At 41.9% G+C, this 26414-nt stretch overlaps 1 protein-coding gene across 3 annotated transcripts in view; it reads right to left on the bottom strand.

Moving 5' to 3' along the window:
* The window catches only part of sspo (SCO-spondin), a 108289-nt gene that overhangs the window by 60197 nt on the left and 21678 nt on the right, over positions 1-26414 (bottom strand). For all 3 annotated transcript variants that reach the window (XM_044176369.1, XM_044176368.1, XM_044176370.1), the window contains 52 exons: positions 25968-26061; positions 25660-25869; positions 24186-24391; positions 23776-23890; positions 23275-23396; positions 22931-23104; positions 22618-22851; positions 22333-22455; positions 21965-22062; positions 21246-21477; positions 20960-21112; positions 19680-19817; positions 19384-19566; positions 19091-19241; positions 18454-18613; positions 17318-17366; positions 16831-16935; positions 16556-16683; positions 15586-15706; positions 15342-15469; positions 15108-15249; positions 14854-15024; positions 14402-14582; positions 14121-14196; positions 13485-13506; positions 13175-13295; positions 12798-13005; positions 12462-12603; positions 12109-12285; positions 11680-11874; positions 11283-11438; positions 10874-11032; positions 10602-10766; positions 10305-10496; positions 10081-10203; positions 9161-9290; positions 8677-8802; positions 7500-7591; positions 6812-7015; positions 6507-6677; positions 6049-6304; positions 5863-5909; positions 5546-5716; positions 5293-5427; positions 4514-4650; positions 1927-2021; positions 1771-1820; positions 1365-1535; positions 753-923; positions 526-605; positions 230-399; positions 59-105 (listed from right to left, as the gene is read on the bottom strand). In XM_044176369.1, coding sequence (XP_044032304.1) covers positions 59-105; positions 230-399; positions 526-605; positions 753-923; positions 1365-1535; positions 1771-1820; positions 1927-2021; positions 4514-4650; positions 5293-5427; positions 5546-5716; positions 5863-5909; positions 6049-6304; positions 6507-6677; positions 6812-7015; positions 7500-7591; positions 8677-8802; positions 9161-9290; positions 10081-10203; positions 10305-10496; positions 10602-10766; positions 10874-11032; positions 11283-11438; positions 11680-11874; positions 12109-12285; positions 12462-12603; positions 12798-13005; positions 13175-13295; positions 13485-13506; positions 14121-14196; positions 14402-14582; positions 14854-15024; positions 15108-15249; positions 15342-15469; positions 15586-15706; positions 16556-16683; positions 16831-16935; positions 17318-17366; positions 18454-18613; positions 19091-19241; positions 19384-19566; positions 19680-19817; positions 20960-21112; positions 21246-21477; positions 21965-22062; positions 22333-22455; positions 22618-22851; positions 22931-23104; positions 23275-23396; positions 23776-23890; positions 24186-24391; positions 25660-25869; positions 25968-26061 — 7407 coding nt within the window. The remainder of the gene's footprint in view (positions 1-58; positions 106-229; positions 400-525; positions 606-752; positions 924-1364; positions 1536-1770; positions 1821-1926; positions 2022-4513; positions 4651-5292; positions 5428-5545; positions 5717-5862; positions 5910-6048; positions 6305-6506; positions 6678-6811; positions 7016-7499; positions 7592-8676; positions 8803-9160; positions 9291-10080; positions 10204-10304; positions 10497-10601; positions 10767-10873; positions 11033-11282; positions 11439-11679; positions 11875-12108; positions 12286-12461; positions 12604-12797; positions 13006-13174; positions 13296-13484; positions 13507-14120; positions 14197-14401; positions 14583-14853; positions 15025-15107; positions 15250-15341; positions 15470-15585; positions 15707-16555; positions 16684-16830; positions 16936-17317; positions 17367-18453; positions 18614-19090; positions 19242-19383; positions 19567-19679; positions 19818-20959; positions 21113-21245; positions 21478-21964; positions 22063-22332; positions 22456-22617; positions 22852-22930; positions 23105-23274; positions 23397-23775; positions 23891-24185; positions 24392-25659; positions 25870-25967; positions 26062-26414) is intronic.

The raw sequence follows: 26414 nt of genomic DNA on the forward strand, positions 1-26414 counted from the left end.
ATCATGCATAACTTCCATTTATTTCCACATATAGAGACTTACAGCTGGTCTTACTCACCTGGGCAGGGGTTTCTGGTGCAGTTGAGCCTCCCACCCTCACAGGTGCTGAAAAAAAGAGGAAATACCAACATAATTATTTTCCTGTCCCTTCTAGATGTTTCTCTGTTAAAGATAAATGTGTTGTGCATGCATGAACAACAAGTGCTTCTTGTGTGTGTATTATTCTGACCAGTTGTTACATTCATCAGGGGCTTCAGTGGTCTCCCCTGGTTCCAGCCTGTGTCCAGTGCTGAGGTCCAGGCAGGAACAGTCTTCTCTTTCTACACAGACTGTACCATTAGCAGACAGGACCTTTCCCTCTGTACAGTAGCACCCCGGCTCACACTGCCACTCACAGTGCTGAGGGACAGGAATAAAATTCCCTTATCATCACCAAAATTCTTAATTTTTATTCACAAAGTATGACTTAATGTTAAACCAGTGGTAATGGGTGGAAACAGGAGTCATGTTCAGTGTGAAACTCACAGCCAGGTCCTCACAGGAGCGAGGACAGGAGGGACCACAGCTACTGAACACTGTGCCTGGGACCAGTGAGCATGGCGCCACTAAAAACACACATAATGACACACTGACAAAACACTGACATTGTATCGACTGTACTGTGAACAAAACTAAATATGCACATGTAGACCATGCATACTCACAACCTCACCTCACCTAACCCCACCATTTTACACACTCTGTAAATGTACCTGGACAGTGGACACTGTTACAGGCTACGGCCTCAGTTCCTAGCCCCTCACAGTAGCTCCCCTCTCCCTCTGGACTGGGACTGTCACACTCTCTCCTCCGGCTTCGAACCCCCCCACCGCATGACTTGGTACACCCCAGCCACTTACTCCACTGACCCCAGCCACCGTCACCTGGAAAGAGCCAACACATCATGATGAAATAGTAAAAACACACACAACCAATTACATGGCAATGTCAACAACACTGTAAAACAAGAGTTTCACATTTTCCTTTATATTTTTGTATATGTCAGTCACAATATTTAAAGATAACTTTTCATTAAAGAATAGTGAAGAACTACTTGAATCTGAAATGTCACCTTGTGGACTCATCTAGATGACATGGGCTTTAATTTCTCAGAATAAATTATAAAAAGATGTGACCAGTATTTTTATATTGTGTGTTTACTGTCATCAATTTGTTTATTTCCTATGAACACTCATCCTGTGTCTGTCCAAATAACATTTTCCTGGCAATCAACTTATACCAGAACAATAAGAAGTAATTCCAATACATTTAAACATTTAAATATCAAGTGCCAATCAATACAAATTGACACAAAACAAACTCACGGTCACATGGAGTGGTGATGCAGACTTGGTCCTCTCTGTGAGGTCCCAGACATGGCAGGCCACTGCCAGAGCGCTGGGGGCTGGAACAGAAACGGTACCGAGACTGGAGACCCACTCCACACGACACTGAACACTGACCCCAGGGAGTCCACAATGACCACTGGCCATCAACTGGAGAGAGTGTGTGTGTTTGTATGTGGAGGAATAGAACATGAAAGATACAGTGTGGAACAATGAGGTAAAAGAGGACAGTAGCAGACAATTGTATGTGACTCATATTACATTTTTATGTTTTGCATCAATACAGCTTAATTGTCAATCATAAGGGTTATTTACATTGGCGGTGAAAACAGCTTCATTGAAGCTGTTGCTGTCTTAAAGATAAATACAATGACTTTTTGCCTACCATTGCAGCTGACTTGAGAGCAGTTTACCAGCCTCCCTGCTTCACATGTACTGAAAAGTGAACAAGTTAAATCATAATCTAATCTCTTCTTTATATACTCCTGGTAGAGCATTATGGCTCATGCAACAATTAAAGAATAAAGTCAGCTTTACTTACCAGTTGTTGCAGTCTGTGGGCACAATGTCTCCTGGTTTGTACTGCTCTCCATCCACATCACAGCGACAGTTAGACTCCCGCACACATACACCATCCTGGAAATACGAAGGACCAAAAACAATATGGCTGTGATTACTGTAAATACAGTAAGATTGTTATTCACGTTGGAGGTAACGACTCCAAAGTTAATGTTGAGTCGGTGTGTACATATTCAAAGACACTGTTGAACTCCGTAGTTTTCTCTGGGACCCTGCCAAACCTGACCAGTGATGACATGTTTAGCCGCATGTCTTCATTCCGCCGGTGAAGTCGATAATTGGCGGACTTTTTGGGGAAGACCTGGTCTGATTAGGAGAGATGGCATTCATCCTACTTTGGATGGAGCAGCTCTCAGAGTTTATTAGTGGACCAAAACCATGACAACTCAGAGTTGAGACCAGGAGGCAGAGTTGCAGTCCTACACACTTCTCTGCGCTCAGTTACCAACCCAAAACTCCTTAGTGACTGTGTCTGCCCCCTGACCACTTAAATGAATAAAATCTAAAGTAAACAGAAGAGGAGGTATATATAAAAACCTAAACAAAAATGCTTAAATAGCATAACAAAATAGGAGAATTAAATGTGGACTCTTAAATATCATATCTCTGTCAACTAAAGCTGTACTAGTGAACGATTTAATATCAGAGTATCATAATGACTTATTTTGTCTTACTGAAACCTGGCTGGGTCATGAAGAATATGTTAGCCTAAATGAATCCACTCCGCCATATTAATATTCCACGAGGCACCGGCCGAGGAGGTGGAGTTGCAGCCATCTTCGACTCAAGCCTATTAATCAACACTAAACTTAAACTAAATTATAACTCATTCGAAAGCCTTGTTCTTAGTCTTTCACACCCGACCTGGAAAACACGACAGCCAATTCTATTTGTTATAGTGCACCGTGCTCCTGGTCCTTATTCTGAGTTTTTATATGAATTCTCAGAGTTTTTAGCCTTAGTACTGCTTTTATCTCATCATTAGATTGGATTGGCTTTTGTCAGAGTGTACATGAAGCCACTCACTGTTTTAACCACACCCTCGACCTTGTTCTGGTATATGGCATTGAAATTGAACATTTAATAGTCTTTCCAGAATCCTTCTTTATCGGACCATTATTTAATAACTTTTGAACTCCTATTGCTGGACTACACGCCATTAGGCAAAAAATTCTTACTCTAGATGTCTATCTGATATTGCTGTAGCGAAATTTAAGGAAGCACTTCCATCTGCATTTAATTCAATGTTATGTCTCAATATAACAAAGGACTCCTATGAAAAAACGATTCTATCGCTCCACTAAAAAAGAAGATAATAAAACAAAGAAGGTTAGCTCCATGGTATAACCACCAAACCCGCAAATTAAAGCAAACATCATGAAAACCTGAAAGGAAATGGCATTCCAACAACCTGGAAGAATCTCGTTTAGTCTGGAAAGATAGTCTTAAAACATATAGGAGGAAAATTAGTGCATGCTTTTGTTACTTCTAGGCTGGACTACTGCAATTCCTTATTATCTGGCTGCCCGAATAAGTCCCTTAAGACTCTCCAGTTGATCCAGAATGCTGCGGCATGTGCACTGACAAGAACTAGGAAAAGAGATCATATTTCTCCAATATTAGCTTCTCTGCACTGGCTCCCTGTAAAATCCAGAATAGAATTTAAAATCCTTCGCTCACCTACAAAGCTCTTAACAGTCTGGCACCATCGTATCTTAAATATCTCATAATACCACATTATCCGGCTAGAACACTGCACTCCCATAATGCAGGGTTACTTGTGGTTCCTAGAGTCTCCAAAAGTAGAATGGGAGCCAGAGCCTTCAGTTATCAAGCTCCTCTCCTGTGGAATCAGATCCCAGTTTGGGTTCAGGAAGCAGACACACATTTAAGAGTAGGCTTACGACTTTCCTCTTTGATAAAGCTTATAGTTAGGGCTGGCTTGGGTGAGTCCTGAACCATCCCTTAGGTATGCTGCTACAGGCCTAGACTGCCGGGACACTTCCCATGATGCACCTCTTTCCTCTCCTCCTCTCCCTCGTCTCTCTCCCGTAGTTTTGTGCTTTCTCGTTTCTCTCCTCTCTCCTTCTGTCGCTTTCAGCAGGTATTTCTGCCTCCGGAGCTGCAGAGACTGGATCTGTGGTTGTGGGCTACCTGCTGCCCCCGTGTTCCTGCTCAACAACTGCTACTACAGTTGTTGTTATTGGCTCTGTTACTAATAACACGGCAGCGTTAACCACCATTGAGTCTGGTTCTGTCCAAGGTTTCTGCCTCTTAAAGGCAGTTTTTTCTTGCCACTGTCGCCAAATGCTTGCTCATGGTGGGATTAGTTGGGTCTCTGTAATTAATATTATAAAGAGTACGGTCTAGACCTGCTCTATAGGAAAAGTGCAATGAGATAACTTCTGTTATGAATTGGCGCTATATAAATAAAATTGAATGGAATTGAATTATATATATATATATATATATATATATATATATATATATATGTGTGTGTGTGTGTGTGTGTGTGTGTAGGCTTGTTTGTGTTCAGCCACCCCACCCACCTGCTGGACAGTCCCATGTGGACACTGGCAGCCTGGTGTGCAATTCCTGCTAAGGTCCATTGTGAGGTCTGTACATGACACTGCTCCCCTCATACACTGCTTCCACTCCTGGCCTGGAGGACACACCCTGCCATCTCCTGACAGAGCAACAGAGTCCAACCAGATATCAATGAAAACCCTCTCAATGTAATCAAAAACAAAAATCTGAATGCATAAAAAAGTGAACAACTTTTTTTAAATCGAAACTGGACATCCAATGTTGTCCAATACTGATATGACAAAAGATCCTTGATGCATTGAAATAACACATATTTTGACTAGCAAATTCTTGAATCCAAAACAATATGTAGAGTCTCATTCATTAATCCGGCAATGAAATCTTTAAATGCTGATGTTGACATAAATTATGCAGAAATGCTTTGTGCCCTCTTTTTTCTTCTATCCTTTTTTCTAGCATTTTTCACATGCTTCACAAAGGATTTGATATATTATAATAAACATTCCCATTTTTTGTTTTTTGTAGTTCCCTATGACAACATTGAACATTTCAATGAATTGTCCATGATTTTCTGTAACTCTGTTCAAGCACTTTCAAGACCTTGAATTGTTTTTCTTACTGACTTATTATTGTTGTTTTCTTGTGCAAAAACACAATTTAATGTACTGTAATAAATATGTGACAGAAGTTGTATAATACATTCTGCTGTCTTTTTGAAAAGTACCCACTGATATTAAACATGACAATATGTTCTTAGCTGAGAGTGTAGGTCTTGCTGTACCACATGACTGCAGGTTACAGGCGCTGAACTGCTGAGCGGTGCCGTGGATTCGGATGGGCCCACGGGTTCGGGTCCTGTAACCTCCTCCGCACGTCACTGAGCACTCTGACCATGCACTCCATGGTTTCTTTAAACCTTTGGACACATCACAACTAGATTAACTTCCTATATATTTTAATCTGTGGTGTCTTTTACCTTTCAAAACATGAATTCTAGTACATTACAACATTAGCAACCAAGTACTTCTCCACACCAAAGCAGGGTTCAATGCTGCAGGTATCGATCCCAACTCTGTCTCCTTTGCAGGGACGACCCCCAAAAGCTGGAGGAGGATTGGTTCCCGAACGATACCGCCTTCTCACACCAACATCACATGTTCGACTGCAAGCGCTCCACTGGGTCCAGGTGCTCCAGCCACAGTCCACTGAGAAACACACACAGGATGAAAGAAAGAGAGAATGAGAGACAAATGAGGAGAGAAGAAAAGACTTAAGGACAGCAAGAGACCAGGAGGGAGACAAGTAAATGTACATTCAAAACTGCAATTAATAGTTAATAAAAGCCACTCACCAGGGCAGGAAGCTGTTCCGCACTCCATTTCTCCATTAGTGCAGGTACTGTTTGAGACACACAATGTAAAATCAAGAACAACAAGACATTTAATTTAAGAAAAATTCAGTACATTCCAACACCCAACAGAGGTGTCATTTTGTCTACTTTTTAAATTAAAACAATTTGGACACAGGTCAAAAGTACCAGTAATTGCAGGCTTCAACAGGCAGGGTGGCACCGGCTGGGTGTAGTTGCCCCTGGTGGTAACACGGGCACTGTGCCAGAGGCACACAGGTGCCGTTGAGCAGGTAGAACCCCAGGGCGCAGTAGCAGCCGTCGTAACAGGTGGTGGCACACTGCACCTCTGTGGGGGTCATGTCCAAACACACCCGCGGACACGCACCACCGTGAGCCTCACACTCTGCTACTGTCATGTACACCATGCCCTCTGGACACACACCTGAGAGGAGACGAGCGGAAATAAGGACTGAATATTGCACATGCACACACAGGCATTTATTGAATGGGGAGGATAAAATCACAGGAACAACTGAAAATATAATGCAATCCAATACAAAAACACTTTTATTATAGAGTAATATTCACTCATACTATTCCATGGCCCTCCATAGCTTAAGTAATAAGAAAACATGATGCAGTACCTGAGCAGGGGTGGGAGTTGCAGTCTCTTGTCTGTATGTGTGGCCCAGGACAGCTGCTGCCCCCATGCTGTGGAGAAGGTGAACTGCAGAATCGCTCTCTTGTTTGGACACCAGAGTCACACTCTGATGAACACTGAGACCACAGTGACCATGCTGACCAGCCACCATTCACTGAAAGTATACAACTAAAATCAGCTTTTTAGTCTTCTTCTTTACCCTAACACACATCATTTGTGTAACAAACAGATATAATAGATCAATTATGGACATTGTGGTTTCTGTGTGTGCAGCCATATCTGTAATACCTGGACAGTGTACAGTGTTACAAGGCTCTTGCTCCTCGCTGTCTCCATTGCAGGCAGAGTCCAGGTGTGTGTGGTTGAAGCTTGTGAGCGTGTGGTTGCAACTGCGGAATCGTCGTCTAATTCCAACATCATCTACATGGTTGAAACATGTCTTACTGCACTCTGACCAGCTGGTCCATTTACTCCAGACTCCATCTGGTAGCACTGCAGAGGACATGGTCATCATATCACCCTTAGGTAATGGGTATGCAAGCGACTTACAAAACTAGGATACTGGCCTGAGACTGAGCATTAAAGTGTTTGAAGAACGGCTTTACTGTAAATGTTGCTCATGAAATTGTTCTTCATACTTCATACTTATAAAACTGGCTTTATTATACTGTAAAGCCCACTACAATATAACATCTACGGTAAGTGCAGAGAAGCCCACATGCTATTCAAAAATTAAGGACAAATGGGTTTTTATATATTATATACATTAATTTTAGTGCAATTATTTTTGGTCCTATACATAAAGGATTTGTTAAATTATAAACCTAATGTTACAAATGAAAAATGTCTTGATAAACTTCTGTGTGAAAGAAATCGCTGATCTCTGTTAGACTTATCTTGGAAAAACAAAGGTAAAACCATACAGTGCAACAGCATTAGTGTTACTGTTGTGTGCCTGGGGTGTGAGTTGGTATACCTGGGAAGCAGGGGCTGGAGCAGTGCCGGGCCTCCGTGGAGTCTCCTGGACAGGGCTGGATTCTGACTGCTCCAGCTGGGTTGACTGGAGACCTGAGGAGACAAGTCAAGGCATTAAGACTTCTGATTCAAATTTAATAGGTGGTGTGTAAGCAGTTAAAAACCATCAGTCCATAACTGATAAGTGCATTAAGACATTATTTAAAAGTTCGAATGAACTTACAGCACCAATACCTGTAGCGAAACTTGCTTGTTGCAGCAGCAAATCAGTGAATGATACAGCAGTGAAAAAATAGGAATTATACTGCACTATTAGGGGTGTAACAGTACATGTATTTATCCCAAACCGTTCAGTATTGGATGGTTGGTTCGGTATGCCCTGTGACCCAAACTGTCAAAACAGTCTATTTATATCTGCTACTCTCACGCGTGGATTCTGGAGTGCTAGTTTTTGCATGCAAAGTTTTGTCAGTGTACCAGTTGCTGTCTATCGATCAGCTGCAGCATGCTAGTCAGCCCGGTTAGTCAAGCCCATGTAGTGTTGATGCCTTCGAATAACAAACAAAAATTAAAGCTGCAAGCAGTGCTGAACGGGCCCTCACCTCCCTCCCGCCTCGGGGGGGAGCCACAGCCGCAGTCTTGTGACCGGAGGCCGGCTGACACCACTCTGAATGTTCATGTTAAAAACCTTTTTAGGGTCCTCTGGAAACTTGCGGTGTCGTTTTGTGTATTTGCAATGCATTTGTGTATTTTGTTGTGTGGTGTGTATTTGTTGTACATTTGTGTATTTGGTTGTGTTGTGTGTATTTGCAGTGCATTTCTGTATTTGGTTATGTTGTGTGTATTTGCAGCGCCTTTCTGCATTTTCAGCGTGTTTTCTAAGCGTGTTGTCAAATTGATTTTCTTGCTCATATTTTGTCTATTTGCATGTGTTTTCTTAAGTTACATTGTGTTTGCCCTTGTCGGCCCCCATATATTAGAGTGCACAAAAGACAGCAAACATAGGAAGTACAGAATAAGTACAAAATGATTTATTAAATTAAACATAATCACACTTCTGTTGTGAAAAGGGGTCTTGTGGAAAGTGAAATGAGGCTGAGATAAGGCCTTTGATAGCTGTTCGAGTGTTCCAAAAAGTGAGGTGCTTTTCAAACCTATTGAATTAAACACAGGCTCACCTGTAGCGTTGGTGTAGCCCCAGACCACAGGTTACATCACATGGTGACCATGACGACCAGGTCGACCAATGACAGGTCGCTACACAACTGGAGGTGTCACAAGTTACTTGTCCATCTCTGCACACACTGATGGAGCAGAAAAATGCATTAGCTTTTTTTTGTTTTTACATCTAGATGTGCTTTTTTTTTTTTTTTTTTTCAGATCAGTAGCAACACACAATAAGGCAGCAGTCCAGTGGTCAAGTCAAGACACTGCTGGGAAGAACTTTTTCTATCAACTGAAAAATATGACTCCTCCTCAGAAAAAAACTGTTTTATGACATGAAAAATAAACTAAAAATACTTTAGCATAACTGAAATTATGAGTGTTTTATTAATTAAGTAAAATTTAAATTAGTTATCATTTCAGAAATATCATCAGTTATGACAAACAGGCTCACTTTCAAAGTAGAAAATAAAAACTGAATGAGTCTATGTCTCTCACCATGTGGTACATTGGTCCCTGCTGACCGTCTGTCCTGGCTGTAGTGTTTGACCGTTCCAGAGACAGACACATTGGCTGGCATTCACACATCGCCCACCCTGAAGGTACAGACCATCAGGACAGCGACACCCTGGAGACGACAGAATTAACGTCTTAATCAGCATTTCAGCTAACAGTGAATGAGCCTTAGTGAGCTACTGTCGTTCCAGCAAAATTATCCCTGGCATTGCTTCAATACAGTTTTGTGGCTTTTAAAAATGTTTTTCATTATTGTCTGAATAATTTAATAGAGCATGTGAAATTGCCAACGCACTGAATCACAGTCAGGAATCAATTAATAAACAACAATGTCATTCAGTCTTACTGGAAGTTTCCAGTTAATTATTTAGTGCTCATATTTACTCAACTTAATGTAAGTGTAACAGCAAGAGAACTGTTTGATTTTGGCAACACTAACTCAAAATTATCGACAATTGTCACAATGACAATTAACACTTTCTCTTCAGCATATTTGAAGCTACAGTATGTCCAGCTGGGTTCACTGGACACCTGAGGAGACAAAGTCATACAAGCATACAAAGGAGACATTATTATGAACTTGCTTGCGTTATGTGCAATAATGGATACTGAACGGGCACAAGGCTTGTACTTCACGGTAGGAGACCATTTCAATGTTTTGCATGGCACTTCCTACTCAAGTGCAATATATCTAGTGTTATGAATTAAACTGTACAAACAGTACAATGTAAAAATACAGTACTCCAAACTATTCATTCACTGTGAAATTCTTAGAAACATACCCAAAGTTACCTCAATCTCTCGTATCTACATGACATTATAAAGCAAACAATGACACGATTCTACACACTTTACACACTTAGGTCCAAAATGACACCTCATCAACCTCCTGTGTGTCCTACCCAGTATACATGCTGCAGTGCAATTGCTGGTCAAGCTGAGATGTGAGCAGGTAGGAGGACAGGGCTCTACCCTCCCATCGTGGCAGTCTGCCTCAGTAACCAGCACCATGCTGTTGACACAGCCTGAAAAAAACAATCAGGGAACGGACATAACTCAGGCTAGAAGAGAATAACTGAAGACTTTAAACACCAACAACAGAATTGACTGTTTGAGTATGAGTCACCTGTCTGTGTGCCGATGTCTTTGATGCAGGGCTGGCTGTTGCAGCTCTGGCTCTGCAGGGTCATGCCCTCACAGTCCCGCCCACCGTTCTTGGGAGGAGGAGCAGAGCAGGTTCTGTTCCTCTGTCTGACACCGCCTCCACACTGAGCGTCACATTCTGACCACTCTGTCCACTCTGACCAGTGACCATCAACTAAGAAAGGAGACAGGAGAGAATGAGATAGAGATAACCATTAAATCAGACACCGGGTACTTGTGAAAGATGTATCCTATTTGACATCAGGTTCAGAGAACAGACCTGGACATGCTCGAGGGAAACAGGCTCGACTGTCGAACTGAGCTCCACCACAGGCCCCTCCCGGCAGAGGTTCCCTCAGTATGTCCCTCTGCCGGAACAAGGAGCCCAGACCACAGGACACACTGCACGCACTCCACGCTGTCCACGGGGACATGATGCAGTCCACTAGAGGAGAGGAGAGGAAAGGTAAGGAAAAATTATGTAACAAAAATATAGGAATTGCCTTTTGCGTTCTGTCTTTTTATCATTTTTGAGGTAGGCATATATCTTACCACAGTCTTTCTCATCCGATCCATCCACACAGTCCTTCTGAAGGTCACATCTCCGGTCCAGGTGAATGCACTCCCCACTGTCACAAGAGAATTGCTTGGTAGAGCAGGGGCTGGGCACCAGGGGGCCCTGTGGAGTCACCGCTGGTCTGGCTGTGGTGCCTGGTAAGACATGGGAATACAATAACAGAACTTTATTCAGGAATACCAAATTAATTATCACTTATTTCAAAGAATTTTCTTTCATTTCACATATTTTGTATGTGTGTGAGATCCATCATGAAACTATATATCTTCAGTATCGTACCAATATCATCAATACCAACTTTTCTACATTTACAGTGTAAGTAATTCTAATTCCACTCTTCATAACTTCCACTAGTCTGCCCTCTGACAGGTTGTCGATGCATACCACAGCGTTCTTCATCTGACCCATCCAAACAGTCCCGTCTGCCGTCACACACCTGCGCCGAGTCGACACAGCCAAATGGCCGGCATGCAAACTGGCCCTCCACGCAAAGCACTCTGGGTAGGCCACCATCATGGGGGGTTGTAGCGATCCAAGGGCCTGTAAATGAAAATAAAATAGAGGTTACAACATAGGTCTATTCTGTATAAAGTGTTAATCCATGAGTCGTGTCTGGTTGGGGGACCCTTGGGTAGACAGATGGTCTGGTGGTCCAATGGTCTAATCATTTAGGACTAAAACAATGAATGAATTGATCAAAAGTGTATTGCAAACAGACACTTCCAAAAGGGGACCCAATAACAATGAGTGAAAAGTAGATTTGATCAACAGCCAATTGTACCTGTACTCGAGGTTGTAGTCTTCTGAAGTCCAGGTTGACCTGTGCCCCCTGGGCTAGCCACACCAGGAAGGCCACCTTGGGACCTGGTGGTATGGAGGCCTGGGGCGCCTGTTGTAGTGTCACCATGGAAACCTGGTCTCCCTGTGAAGCTGGTCTGGTTCTGCAGCCCTGGAGAGCCTCTAGTTGGAGCTGTACCTGGAGAAGAGGATGAGGAGAAAGAGACATAAACAAAGACAGGCATGGATAAAGGAAAATGGAACACAAGGGAGTCAGGAAGGTGCTGTATATTTTTTGACTAAATCAAATGTAAATCGTTTTCAATTTTTTTTCATTTTCACTTAAACATATAAGGAGACTAACAATTGGTGGTGTGGCATGACTCAAAGGAAGATGAAAAATATATATGACAAAATATCGCTCAGCTCTCACCACAGTTGATCTCATCTGAATGGTCCTTGCAGTCCGGTCGACCATCACAAAGCACAGAGACAGAGACACACTCTTCACTGTGCTGGCATGCAAACTGGCCTGGCTTACAACTCTGCACAGTCACTTTGCCACCACCAGAGGGAGACGTGGTCACACTGCTGGGGGTCACCAGCTCATCTACAAGAGAAGAAGGAAAGGTTGTTTCATAAAAACACTGATGTGAAGTAGGTTGTACATCCCAGTACTAGTTCTGTAAAACAAAGAACTTATAGATGAGCAAGTATGCAAGAGGAATTGAGTGCTGAGGATTCTGATTGCTATCATTTAGTTGTGCATTTAGTCCAATTCCTCACCTCCTCTGCAGCCGAGGATCTCCACACGCAGGTAGAAGGTGTGTCTAAACTCCACAGGGATGATGCGCAGGTAGCGAGCTTTGACCAGCCAACTGAGCAAGCGGGTCACAGGGGTCCTGCCCACCATCCGCACCTCAAACACCTACACCACAATCAAGAGGAAACTTCCACGTGAGCACATGCAATGACAAGTTGATGACAGTAATGTTTTGGATTTTGTTTTTGCTACCAAGTATGAACACATTGATGAAACGTTTCATTATATGAGGATATATGTAATTACAGAAAACACTTGATGTTAAATATGACTCTAAATGTCCAATTTACTTCAAATACCTTAGCAGGACCACCAGGCTTCTCAGCATAGTCTGTGAAGAGGCTGCTGTGCAGGGCGAATGCCAAGCGGTATTTAGTGAGGTAACCCCACATGCGTTCACTGCCCTGAGTCACCACCCCTGATACCCACGTGGGCTCCAGGAAGTCCACCTGAAAATATGGATGGAGATCTGTAGGCAAGGGGCTCCATCCAGGCTCCATAACCTGACTGCACAGAAGATGACATGGTTTGTTGTTTTTTGTATGCTTTATATTCTCTGTTTCAAAAAATGACCAGCAAAACATTTAAATGGATTTTAAGTGCATGCAGAAAACCACATCAAATGTTCAAATGTACGCTTTAGGGGCGACAACCATACAAAGATCAGATCACTCACACGTTAGGGGCGATGTTTAGTCGTCCAGCATCAGCAGGGTTGTTCTCACGATGTGAGGATGAGGTCAGCTGACCATATCGAATTCTCCCATCCTCCAGTCCAAGGGGAGAGGAGCAGATGCCTGCAGAATATGATTAATTTTATAATTTTACCATCCAACAGAGCCAGTTTGGCAACTGAACACTTCAAACACAACACATTAAAACATTTGGTCTGCAGCAATATTTGAATTTTTTTTTATAAGAAACGAGGCTGCTGTTCTCAAAATGTCCACAAAAATATATCCAACCAAACTGCATTTAACACTCACCACGGTATCCTGAGCCACCATCCTGTGAATACATTAGAAAATAAATGAAGTGTATATTGATATATATCTATATTAACACCTGTAATCTTTGGGTTTTGTCTAATTCTGTCTGCAAGCAGTTCTATTGCGAGTGCAAGGAGGGCCGGGAAAAGAGGGCAGCCCTGTCTTGTACCCCTTTCCAAAATAAATTCCTCAGACAACAATTTTGACTTGAAAATTTACATTTTCTAAAACTTTAAACAATTCAAGGTCAACGCAATCTTTATTATCCCCAAGCTGAAATTTGTTGCACAGCCAGCAGTAATACAATGATCACACCAATCAACACACAAACAAGTCACACAAAATACATAGAATTACATAATGTTCAATTCAAGATGATCATATGCTTTTTCAGCATCACTAGTCATCACTGATAAATCTTTCTCTAAAATTAAACGGTATCTATTTTTTAATTAACACTGTTTGACTCATATGTATCATATCTGGTAGAACCTTTGCTAATCCATTACTCTTAAATTTAGATTACATTAGAAAGAAAATAAGTGAAAATAAGGACATACTGAGGGATAAACACCAGTGACACAGAAATGCAGAATTTGGAGGCACTGATGATTAATTGAAGTGTTTTCTTACCGTTGGTGTTATTGCAGGATGAGTGACAGCAGGCATGGATGGAGTCCTTAGAGGAGCAGGGGTGGGTGTGGTTGGTCTGTAAATGAGCAAATCAATGAAGAGGAGAAAATACCAAAATTCCTTCTTGATAACTTTACAACACCAAGAAAGAATGAAAGAAAATCTGGATAAACAGAGATGAGACAAAAAGTATGAAGCAGAATGTAGGAGTAGATTAACAACATGATGTATCAAATACTACAACTATTACCACTGCTACAAATAATAATAATGCCCGCCACCTGTCTGACTGGGTAGTGATGTTGCTGTGGGGATGGCAGCCGGTTTCATCCTCTCCTTTGGGACAGTGGGGGGTCCCATCACAACGCTGCCCTGCCTCGATGCAACCCCCTGGTGGGGGGCAGGAGAACTGACCAGCAGGACAGCTGCGTGGACTGGTGGGTGTACGGGATGGCTCCGTACCTGCAAGTCGGTAATGGTCAGACTATGTAAGAATGATTTCTATATTCAGTTTTGGTATGTGTGACATACAAAGCCCATAAAAGAAAACTAAAAAGGAGCAGGATCAAATGCTAGACAAAAAATGGCTAACAGTTATTAACCTGAGTGTAAGCTGGTTAATAACCTGAGTGTAAGCTGAGTGTAAGCTGGTTCACATCCCAGAAAACACTTTAAAATTGCATGGTTCTTATACAATAAATAAAACTAAGCTGTGTTAGGTTGAAAAGCTCACCACAGTACATCTCATCTGATCCATCGCCACAATCATTGACCCCATCACATGCAACTCCCAGCGGACCTGCTGGCACACAGCGACCATTTTCACATTGGAACCCCTTCTCTCTGCAGCCACCTACTGGGGAGACTGGGGAGGGAGGAGTGGGGGTGGTCAACCAGTGGTAACCTGGAGGAGAGGAGAGCATTTGAATCACATTTTTATACAAAATCCTGTAACACCAGCAAAGTGGTATTAAATTATCTACTAACCATTTCCACAGCCCATGATCTCAAGTCGAAGATAGATGCCATTCTGGAAGTCGTGTGGCAGTAGGCGGACAAACTGCGCCAACACCATCCTGTCCAGTCGTGTCTCTGCCACCCCTCGATCATCATGGTTACCACGAAAAACCTGGAGGGAGAAACTATTTCAAGATCTGAAAAAGCAATGGCAAATGGCCTGTGGAAAGTGGTATGAACTTGGTTTGATGTCTTGGTTTGAACCTTGGCTCTGGGCCGGGCATCAGTAACAAGCTCTTTGTAAGTGTACCACTGTCTGCCATCCTGGCTGAACTGGAGGTAGAAGCTGGATGTGAAGGTGCCAAACACACCACCACCTTGGGTTAGCAAACCTACAGAAGGGTAGAGAGATATACAGTACATAATCTCACATAGGAATTAACTTTTAATACACAGTACACTAAACCAGTATTTCAATCTGTACTTGTTCTAAGGCATCAATGTTTACCAGTGATGTTGTATGGTTTCAGCAGATCTATCTGTAGGTAGGGGCTTTGTGTGTTGCTAGTGTGTCCCTCAGGGCTCCGCTGTGGTAGGTCCTTATACTCATCAGGTTCTGGACTCCAGCCCTGCAGATAAATGTTTTGCAGACTATACCTTGTGTTCATGTTGCAGCAACTATGCTCACAATGACAATGTTAACATACAGATATTTAGCAGGTAATGTTAACATGTGCCATCTTAGTTTAGCATGTTAGCATGATGAACGTTTTTTGCTAATTAACACTAAACACAAATACAGCTGAGGCTGATGGGAATGTCATTATGGGATAGATAGTGATAGTTAATGACTTGCAAGCACTCACGTCATCAAGACAGTTATATGATTACAGAGTTGGTCATGTGAGGATTTAAATACTGTGTATTGACAATATAACACCATATCGATTAAATTTGGGTTTAATTAAATTTAACAGCAGTCTTTGGCTCCTGTGAGGCATCCAGAGTTATTTGGTTTTCAGGCACTTCTGTATTAAGGCTAAGTGCCAAGTCGGATATATCAGAGTTTTTAGAGAAACCTGTATCCCCAGTTGTAATTATGACTTGGAAGTTGACGTGAATACTATTTACAAGTCAGAAATCAAGTTACAATAACTCAATATTAGCATTAGTTTTACAGGTATTTCGTAAAGTATTGGACAAATACCTGATGATGGCGCTAGAGGAAAAGAGATTACAATTCATCTTGAGGGGGACATGAATGTTTGTACCAAAGTTTAATGGCACTCCATCCTTTAGATGTCAAGACATTTCACTCAAAAGCAAAAGCTTAATGCTGCTGGTGACACTAGAGGTAAAGTCAGAGGATCACCAAAGAAATTCAGATTCATCTCCAGGAGACCTTGAATGTGCTAAATGCCATGGCAATCCATCCAATAATTGTGCATAGTATAAATCTATCATTGGGCTTGGTGTACCTGGAGATCCCTATGGGGGTCCCACCCATGGAGGCGACCTGCCTCTGGGGGGTGACCAGTCTGCTGTGACGAGGCACTGAAACTGGAGGCCGGGAGAGACTGAACACCCAGAGGAACCCAACACTTATCTGAACAGAAGAGGAGGTGAGATTCCATGAAAATGACAATGAGTCAAAATAGATAAACCATTGGATAATAATCCTAGATGCTAAAAAAGCTAAACATGCTCTACTTCTACCTGTGAAACTGCATGATCATATGAAAAAGACACTCACCTCCAGGATTAAGTGGATATGTGGGAACTAGAGGTACAGTGCCCTCTGCTGGCTTTGAGGTCACGGTTATAGGGCTAATTGTCACAAGAATCGTGTCATTTCCTCCTATAGAAGTGTTGTAGAATAGAAAGATTAATGTCGGAGAACACTGTCGCAGTGTTTGAAACAATGAACTGGACCTTATGTTTGGAGTGCTGCAATTTTGTTGTTGAGGGACAAAATGAGTAGGATCTTTATATAGCTTTTATTTTACTTATCCTCTTTTCATCTAATTCTTCATCTTCAAAAGCTCTTTATGCATCTTTTTAAGTTTATACAAAAATGAAAATAAACTACTACTGGTACTCTTTCCAAATTCTGGCACATCTCTCACATTAGTGATCACTCAGTGACATGACACATCAATAACCATGGAGTGCAGTTAGTTGTGTGTAATTGGTGAATGCTAATAATTTTTAACAAGAAGACATTTAACATCTGATTTTACCTTGGCAGTAACAACACCTGTCTCCCTCTCCAGGCACCAGACTTTGGCCCTGCACAAACAAACAAACATGCAACTTTTGACTTGTGACTTGTGGTTTAGGAAAAGCAAAAGATGCAGAGGAAGCAGAGCTGTGGATGACGGGGACAGTGTGCATTGGATTGTTTACATGAGATAAGACTGAAACACACACAGGCACATACTCAAATAAATGTGCAAATGTACCAATGTACGGCACCATCCCCCCACACTGTGCAGGACCATCAACTGGCCTATGACCTGAATGTGTTTTACTGTAGGTTTGATAAGCCAACATTCACACCCCTCACCCACTCCGACTCAGACATCACACAACCAACTTTGCTTAGAACTTCTATTCCTGTTGTGCATTGATGTGATTGAGCAGCTGTAACAAAAGAGTTTCCCCTCAGGGATCGATAAAGTATTTCTGATTCTGACTCTGATTACCCTGTAACAATAAAACATCCACTTACCTACAAATTATATATTTACAGTATAAAATACCCACATGTACATATCTTTCATCACTGTCAAATATATATCCTAAATTCTGTGCATACTATATATAGACATGTATACATGCATATACTTCATGTATATCCATTCAATATTTATTTCTTATGCACTATTTGCATTGTTTACAATTTACAGAAACACTTGACTTGTATATAGACATTGTATGTTGTTGGTCATTGTTGCTTTTAATATATATTTATATATACACACCTATTTTTTCACCTACTTGAATGTACATGTTTGTTTTATTTACCTACCTTTGTTAAGCTTTGTTGTCCTTGTTTTTAGCTGTATATCAATTTCTGTCCTCCTGTAAATTGTTCTTGGAACTGTGTGTAAGTACAGTAAGAGCAACTTAAAACCAAAATGTCCTTGTATGTGTACATATACTTGGCCAATAAAGCTAATTCTGATCATATTTCCATAAAACATGGGCACATACTCAAGCAGCATATACAGTTAGGTCACTACGGTGTAGTCCCTCATTTGTCCAGGAGTGTTCCATCGTTAAAAGTAAGTGCACTCATATAAATGTGTAAATACACATAAGACACACACACACACACACACACACACACACACACACACAATTCTACTCTTACCTGTGGGCATCCACTGACAGCGTATGGACAGTAGGGGGAACACTGCACAGTAAGGTTGGGCAGACAGTGACATAACTGGCAGTGGTCTGACCTCCATCTGTCTCCCACAGCATGGGACTGACCCTGGTACTCACACTCATCACAAGGGTCTGTCTGGCACCTGCACACACAGAGACACATGGTAAAATGCTTTAGATATCTTGTATACAAAGCTAAGCATTTGCATTTAGGTTAATGCTGAATGATGGATCAAGTCCAGAAAGGAAGGGGGCCGGGGCAGAATGAATGTGCACAGTAAATTGACATGACAATTCCATTTTAATTCCAATATAAGCATTGTCATGATGGTGTCACTAACAGAGAGGGTGGGTCACCAAAAACATTAATATAGCTGTAAATATCCACAATAGATTGGAAATGTGGCCAGTACTTTTCAAGAAAACTTTGCCAAGTGTTGGAGAAGGTAAATTTTGACCTGACTGAGGCACAAGTCAGAAGGTCAGTGGAGTCACCTACAATTTTAGGTATAATCCTACAGGGACCATGGATATCCATGAGCAGAAGTGTAGCAGTGTAGAAGATGAGTAGTAAAAACAGTAAAAGTAGTTAACAGTCCCATGAGGAGAGGGCTACATACCGACGGGCTTTCCTGTAAATTCCTCTGCACGTTCTCCCGTCTCCATGCTTGGTGGGGTTGTTTGGGCTGCGGAACGACCACTGGACACTCTGAACACCACAGGGCCCCAAGCACTCTCCCCACTCAGACCATGATGACCAGCCACAGTGCACTGCAGTATGACAAAGCTGACTGTGTATGACTGCTCAGACTTTAATGCAGTTGAAGAATGATACCCAGTATGTGGGTAAAAATTAACTGTTGATTTGATGTTGACCTTGAAACAACAGAGTCTGTGTATTTGACAGACTCACCTGAACAGTCTGGGTTAGGCTGGCATCTCTGAGGCCTTCCTCTCTCACAAACACAAATCTCACAGTCCACCTTCATCTGCTGACCTGGCCAGTAGAGCACAGCTGCCACCTCACACACACAATCCTCTGGTAACACACACTGTTGCATATGGTTCATCACCTGGCCCTCTGGACACCAACAACCTGAAGTTAGTTGTTTGTGAGAGAAATGTAAAAATTAACATGGCAATTTCAAAATGGCAAGAGGCAACAATTTATTTTAGAACACAAGATATTCCAGATTCCTCCTGACTGACCAGGGGAGCAGGGTGCTGTTGGTTCACAGGTTATCCCACTGCTGATGTGGGCACAGGACACTGGGCAGGGAGCACAGTTATGTCTCACCAGCCCAGTGGGACAGCTGGTGTTGGCACATCCATCGTCAGGACAAGGCTCTGGAGTGGGACAAGGAAGACAAAAACCTTCTTTGCTACTATGCATGTTGATCAGACTTTTTTGTTTGATGAGCTTGGAATTTTTTTCAATTTTTGTTTTTCGTATTTTATCTCATTCCTCTAGTGGTAAGACATGCAGATAGTTATGGTTTTATTTGTCCAGGTTTTGGGATATCTATCTGTGAGATTTCTACCTCCATACAATGTAGCTGAATGGAATTTTGTTTATGGTGTTCACAGCCAGTGTCCGAAATTAACTTTTTGACTCACCGGCCAATGGGACTGGTAGATGAAAAAATCCACTGGCCAAGCATATTTTTTACAAGCCAAAATACTAAATTGCCTTTTTGTGTCACACATACATTTGTTTCAGAACATTTCATTGAGATAATAAGGTATTATTGAATACAAACTTAAAGAAGAGGCCAGAGCAAAATTTGAAGCAAAATTATTTTAATATATAACGGTTAATCAATTCAAGCCCGAATACAACTAAAGAAGTCTTAATCTCAAAATTCTACTGAAGTATTTTCTATTAAATGTGCTTAAGGATCAAACATAAAAGTAATAAGTCAAACACAGGACCTTCTACACAGGAGGCCGAGGTTTGTTTCCCTTGAGAAACCAAGAGTCAATGTTGATTCTTTTAAAGGAAGTAGTTTTCTTTCACGGCACTGTTTAGACGCGCGTAAAAACACATATGGTAGTATCAGTGTGTGTGTGTGTGTGTGTGTATGTCAAACTCAGGCACAAACAGCAGAGGACAGAAGCAGCGCTCCTGTAAATGACACCAAAACGCGGTAGAGATAGCCAGATAGCCTTCCGAGATTACCATAGCCATACGGAAAATCTGCCCACCTTTGGCGCTTGGCAAGTGTTAATTTCGGACCCTGCTCACAGCAATGAAAAATTACAATAAAAAAAATCCAAAGCAACTTATCTTTCCTGAAACAGAGTCTCAGTTACTCTGGAAAATCAGTTTTCATTTGAACTACTTTCTAACAACAAAATAGTCTTTGTGAAAACTGTTGACAGTGTGTTGTCTTTTTGGGGATTTGGGGTGAACCAAACATTTAAAGTGAACACTTTCTTCCTCAATTATTGTACAAGCAGCTCAACCTTAGTTTACAGACAATTCTTACTGATTTCCATGGCTAGGTTGGATGGTCCAGGGAGCTGGAAACAGTCTTGGCCTCCGTCGCGAGGAGGGATGCAGCCTCTGTGTCTAACCTGCACTCCACCACAACTGCTGGAACAGTTCGACCAGCTCACCCACGATAGCCACTGACCATCCACTGGAGGGTAGAGGAGAGAGCATCACATTTTAGTAACAAACTATGATTTTAAACTATACATTAAGATTGTTTAAGATTGTTGACTGTTTATCCTGAAAATTATTTATTTTTTAGTTCATGTCCACCTCCTTACCAGGACAGGTGGTGTTGAAGCATTGCTGCCTCTGGAAGTCCTGTCCCCGACAATGGCGCAGTGGGTCGCCTTCAGGGCAGGTTCTCTGCCGGCTCTTGGAGCCTGTACCACAGGAGGTAGTGCAGGGACTCCACGGACCCCAGGAGCTCCAGCTTCTACAGCCCTGTTCATCAGTGGGGCCTCCAAGTGGTGCTAGTGAGGAGTCTGGGCAGTCTACCACACCATTACACACCTAAGTAATAGTGCAGATTTAGTGAACAAGATGGGTTGAATGTAACTGAGGGAGGATAAGAATAGTTTTTGCTGCTTTCAATATTTGTTAATGTGAAGAAATGCCAAAATGTCTTACATTTGATGCATGCTGATGATGGCTAACCAAGATGGCTGTTAATTAGGCCATTTCACTATATCTGATTCGTGTTTTGTTCGTTTTTAAAAGCAATCACTTTAATTCAAAAAAGAACAACAATATTATCAATATACATCATTTCTAGCCCTCCTGTGCCTGTGAGGAAATCCTGTCCACATCCACAGATTCACTAAAGGGCTAGTGGAATATGATGCAATTATGCAATGCAACAAATTCCTCTAACTTCATGGTACAAAAGAGGAAATTCTTTCCTTTTTCTTCCTATTAAATCACCCACTGCCAATTAAATGCATATCCACCACCAGCAAGTTTGGCTTGCTGGTGGTGGATATCAGGTTGGTAGTCTTACCATGTTAAAGGGGACACAGGATCCATCCATACAGGTGAATTCAGGGCAGGTGACAGTGGTGTTCCTAATGCCAACGGGCGCAGGTGAGACCATTTTATCTGGACAGAACAAGATTTCAAAAATATTATTAAACATACCAGAGATTACAAGATCCATCACCATCAAATTTGTGAATATTGGAGACTGGGATGAACACTGCCACTGAAGTTTCCTTCCTCCATTACTTCTTTGATTCCTTTTTTATTTCCGATCTTCCCTTCTTTGAACATTTTGTCAGGTCTTATGCAGTCCCTTGTTCCATCTCTTCACTCAATCCATCCTCACTTCCATTCTCACCTCTCTCTTCTCCTTATCTCGTGAGAACTCACCACACACCAACTCATCGTCGCCCCGTGGACAGTCTGGAACGCCGTTGCACACTTGTGACATGTTCACACAGGTGCGGTTGTCACATGGGAAGCTACCTGGACAGGGAGGTATCTGAGTAGAGCCTAGACAACAGAATTATTGTCAGTGTCCATTAACACATCTTTAGACAAAAACAGTTTTTAAGGCTTGAAGAAGCTTTTTAAGAATCTCATGGGTTCCCTTAAGGCTCAAAACCCATATTCTTGTCATTTTGTGCCTTCACATTTTTATTTACAGTAACTTACCACAGTTGTCGATACTCTCGTCCGAGGCATCCTTGCAGTGTGGGGTCCCATCACAGAGCTGCTGGTAGTCTACACACTGGTCCCCACTGAGGCAAGGCACCTGGCCAGGGCCACAGGAGGCAGTACACTGCTGCTCATCACTACCATCCATACAATCTGTTTCCCCATCACAACGCCAGGCCTGAGGTACACACTGCCCACCAGTGGCACAGCTGAATTCATAGGACCTACAAGCTGGAGAAACAGGGGTGTTTAAGAGAAACAGTGGATACTCAAATCTCCTCCTAAATCTCTAAATCATGACTATCATTACCTGAAGTGGCCATAGTTGGGGTGACAGGTGAGGGTGATTGTGTTATGATAACAGTGTAGCAGTTGGTTCTGTTCTCATCCTCTCCACCTGGACAGTCTGGTGTTCCATCACACATCTTAGTGGTGGCAACACATGTAGCGTCACTACAGGCAAACTGGTCAGGAGCACAGCTCACTGCCATACACACACAGGATGAAAGTTGATTACTGATTCAAACCATGAAGGATGACTTTGGGCAAAAAAATATTTTGCTAATACAATTTTATATTAGTATATATTAATTTAATATTTATATTATTTGGAGTTATGTTATGAAACAGCCAATGCTGTGTTATTATTTGTACCTTTACTTGGACAGACAGCTTCATCTGTTCCAGAGGGGCAGTCTTTGTGTCCATCACACACTCTGTCTGCAGGCACACACTGGTCCCTAGGGCACTGAAACTCCCCTGGTGCACACACACACCTAAAACCAGCCAAAACTTTTAGATAATGATGACATCATGTGGTGTAATCCATCATTCATTGGATGAGTGCTGCTATGAAATTAAATAAAAAAATACAATCTGTATGTTGTGACATACAGAGTATGTATAGTATTTGCAAATAATTCTCATTATTTGATGTAACTTTCTTAAAATATTGTTGAGGGTCTGTGACATTATTGGCATTCAGATAATGTGAACTAGAGTATGATGAAGATGAAGATGAAGTGTCAAGATTTTATGTTGTCTAAATGCATTAAAATCTGCATCCTTAACAGGGCAAACTCTGCAAAGCATATTTATAAATGCCAGTCCATTTCACCACTGAAACAGCAAAATTCAGCAGAACTGAAAACACACCCCCTCTCATCACTGAGGTCCCCACAGTCATCATGTCTGTCACAGCGGTGGAGGTAGAGAATGCAACGTCCTCCAGCACACAGGAATTCCCCTTCCTCACACACCACACCACAGTCTGGACCAACAAAAGTACAGGTCATCACATAGTCACATATATATCGTACAGAAAAGTAATCATTCGAGTATGGCCACATGTAAAAACACAGAAAGCAAGACCCACCAATATACCAAATTGTTAAAAGAATGCAGTGCTTGACAAAATTTGCTGAAGTAGTACCTTGCAGGATAAAGTCTACAAATAACAATATCTGTCTTGAAAAAGTAATGTTGATAGAGTACCATGTTTGATAGTTTGTCAATAGAGCTGACTTTGTATATGGAGTATATGGCTGGATAGAGTGATAGATTACCTTGCTCATCAGACCCATCAGCAAAACCACAGTCCAGCCGTCCATCGCAGACACGGCTGGCTGGCAGGCACTTTCCACTGGCACACTGAAACTCCCCCGGTGGGCACAGGGGTACAGGGGTGGAAGGTCCACAGAATTCCTCATCTGATTGATCAGCACAGTCTGGGTGGCCATCACAACGTAGACCCAGGTTCAAACATGGTCCACTGCAGGGTTGGGGTCAATTCACTTTAGGAATTGCATTCTAGCATTGAAGACTGACTTTTTCAAATATAACTAGAATTACCGCCCCACGGTTGTATGTCTCCGCCAACCAGTCAAGTTGTAGTTTACATCCATGTGTGTCCAGACTTGTATAATATATGTAGTGAATACTTGGAAGGAATTGAATAAAAAGGTATAAAGTGTATTTTTTGTCTACTTGATTACTATGGAAAGATGGATTCTTATAGTATACTGTAGTTACACAAAATGTGGTGCTTTTGTTTTCTCCTGGCATTTTTAGATGTGAAGCCTCTCTATGAGCTGTAGGTGACACTCACTCACTCACAGGGTCCCGATTAGCTAGGCGCACTCTAATACGTTGTTTGCAGTTACGTGATTACGATGATGCTCAAAATTCAGAATGAGGCAGAAAATGAAAGGCAGAATGGATGAGATGGAAGAAAACCCGTACTATGCTAGTTTATTGTTTACTCATTGTGTCATCCCAGTCAACGTGTGTGAAATCTGGAATTCCCAATTCATTCTTAAATTATGCATGTGTTGATGTTTAGCATGTAATTTCACATTAGCATGTTAACATTCTGGGGTGTAGCTAGTATGTAATGTTTAGGTTAAAATATGAGTGTGATAATATGCTAGCATGATTACACTCACATGATAAACGTTACATGCTTTGTTCAACATGCCGGGGTGAAGCCTTTGAGAACACATTTCCACATTCAGATAACATTATGACTTGGAGCATATTTCAAACAAACAAAAAAAAAACATTCACACTGCTGCTTTCACATTCTAACGATACACATGTTAGCACATGTCATTTAGCATTTACTGTTTACGGTAACATTGTAACCCCATGGTTGCATGAATTAAATCAGTATTTTTATAGGTACACTGTGATAAATTAAACTGGACAAGTGCAAATTTCGGCCTGTTGGTGTCACTAGATGAAAAGTTAATGGTTTACCAATTCTTTAGGATTCATCCTCTGGAGACCATGAATGTATTTACCACATTTCATGGGAATCTATTCCATGAAAGGTGTCCTAAGAGCTAATCCGTTAGTGTGGTTACAAATGCCAAGTCTATCTCGTAAAAAATGCCTCACTTTATTAGTGCCTTCACTAATAAAGGCTTGCGGTTATGACCTCATGGTTGACTTATCGTAGCTGAGCTTAATCCCTTAGTTATCAGTCTTCCTAATCTCCACACATAGAAATTGTGCTTGGTAAATTAAATTTGAAATCACCTTGGTGTGCTGGTACAGCGGAACTGCTCTGGAGAGCAGGTGGATGGGCAGACCTCATCTGAACCATCGCCACAGTCATCCTCGTTGTCACACACCCACTGAGAGGGGATGCAGCGCCCCCAAGCACAGGTAAACTCTGATTCCAGACAAGGAGGGGAGGGAGAAGGGCAAGCCACACCCTCACACTGCCACACACCATGCTCACAGGAACTGGACACACAAAGGCAAAGAATCCCTTCTGACTTCAATTTTGATTATTATAGAAAAAAGAGTGGAATATACTTTCATAAGAATTTCGATTGACTGACCAGTTCTGGCAGTGTTGAGTAATGCTAGTTCCAGGTGGAAACATGGAGCCCTCCCACTCACATGGACACTGAGTGGGAACTATACAGCTGTCCCCTGTAGAACAGAAAACTATTCTTAGAGCGAAGAAAGAAAGTTTGTCCTGAGGGTGGTGCAAGACGAGAGAACATGGGCTCATTAAAATCAAGACACTTTCTTTTGGGCCATCTTGTTTGCAAATTTGATATTTTGTCCTGAGGGTAGAAATGGTGTGTCCAAAACAGGAAGAGTTCATCTACTAGAGAGCATGAATGTGAAGTGAAATCTGCCCATTATATTCTGATATTTTGAAAAGGCTTTGGGAGTCGCCAGGGAGTCACCACAATGCATTCTCTGGGAATTATATATACATTGACCAATTCCTATTAGTTTTGCAGATACCTTGTCATGCTCCAAAGTTAAGTAGAATG

This window comes from Siniperca chuatsi, linkage group LG19, assembly GCF_020085105.1.
Source record: "Siniperca chuatsi isolate FFG_IHB_CAS linkage group LG19, ASM2008510v1, whole genome shotgun sequence".
Taxonomy (NCBI): domain Eukaryota; kingdom Metazoa; phylum Chordata; class Actinopteri; order Centrarchiformes; family Sinipercidae; genus Siniperca; species Siniperca chuatsi.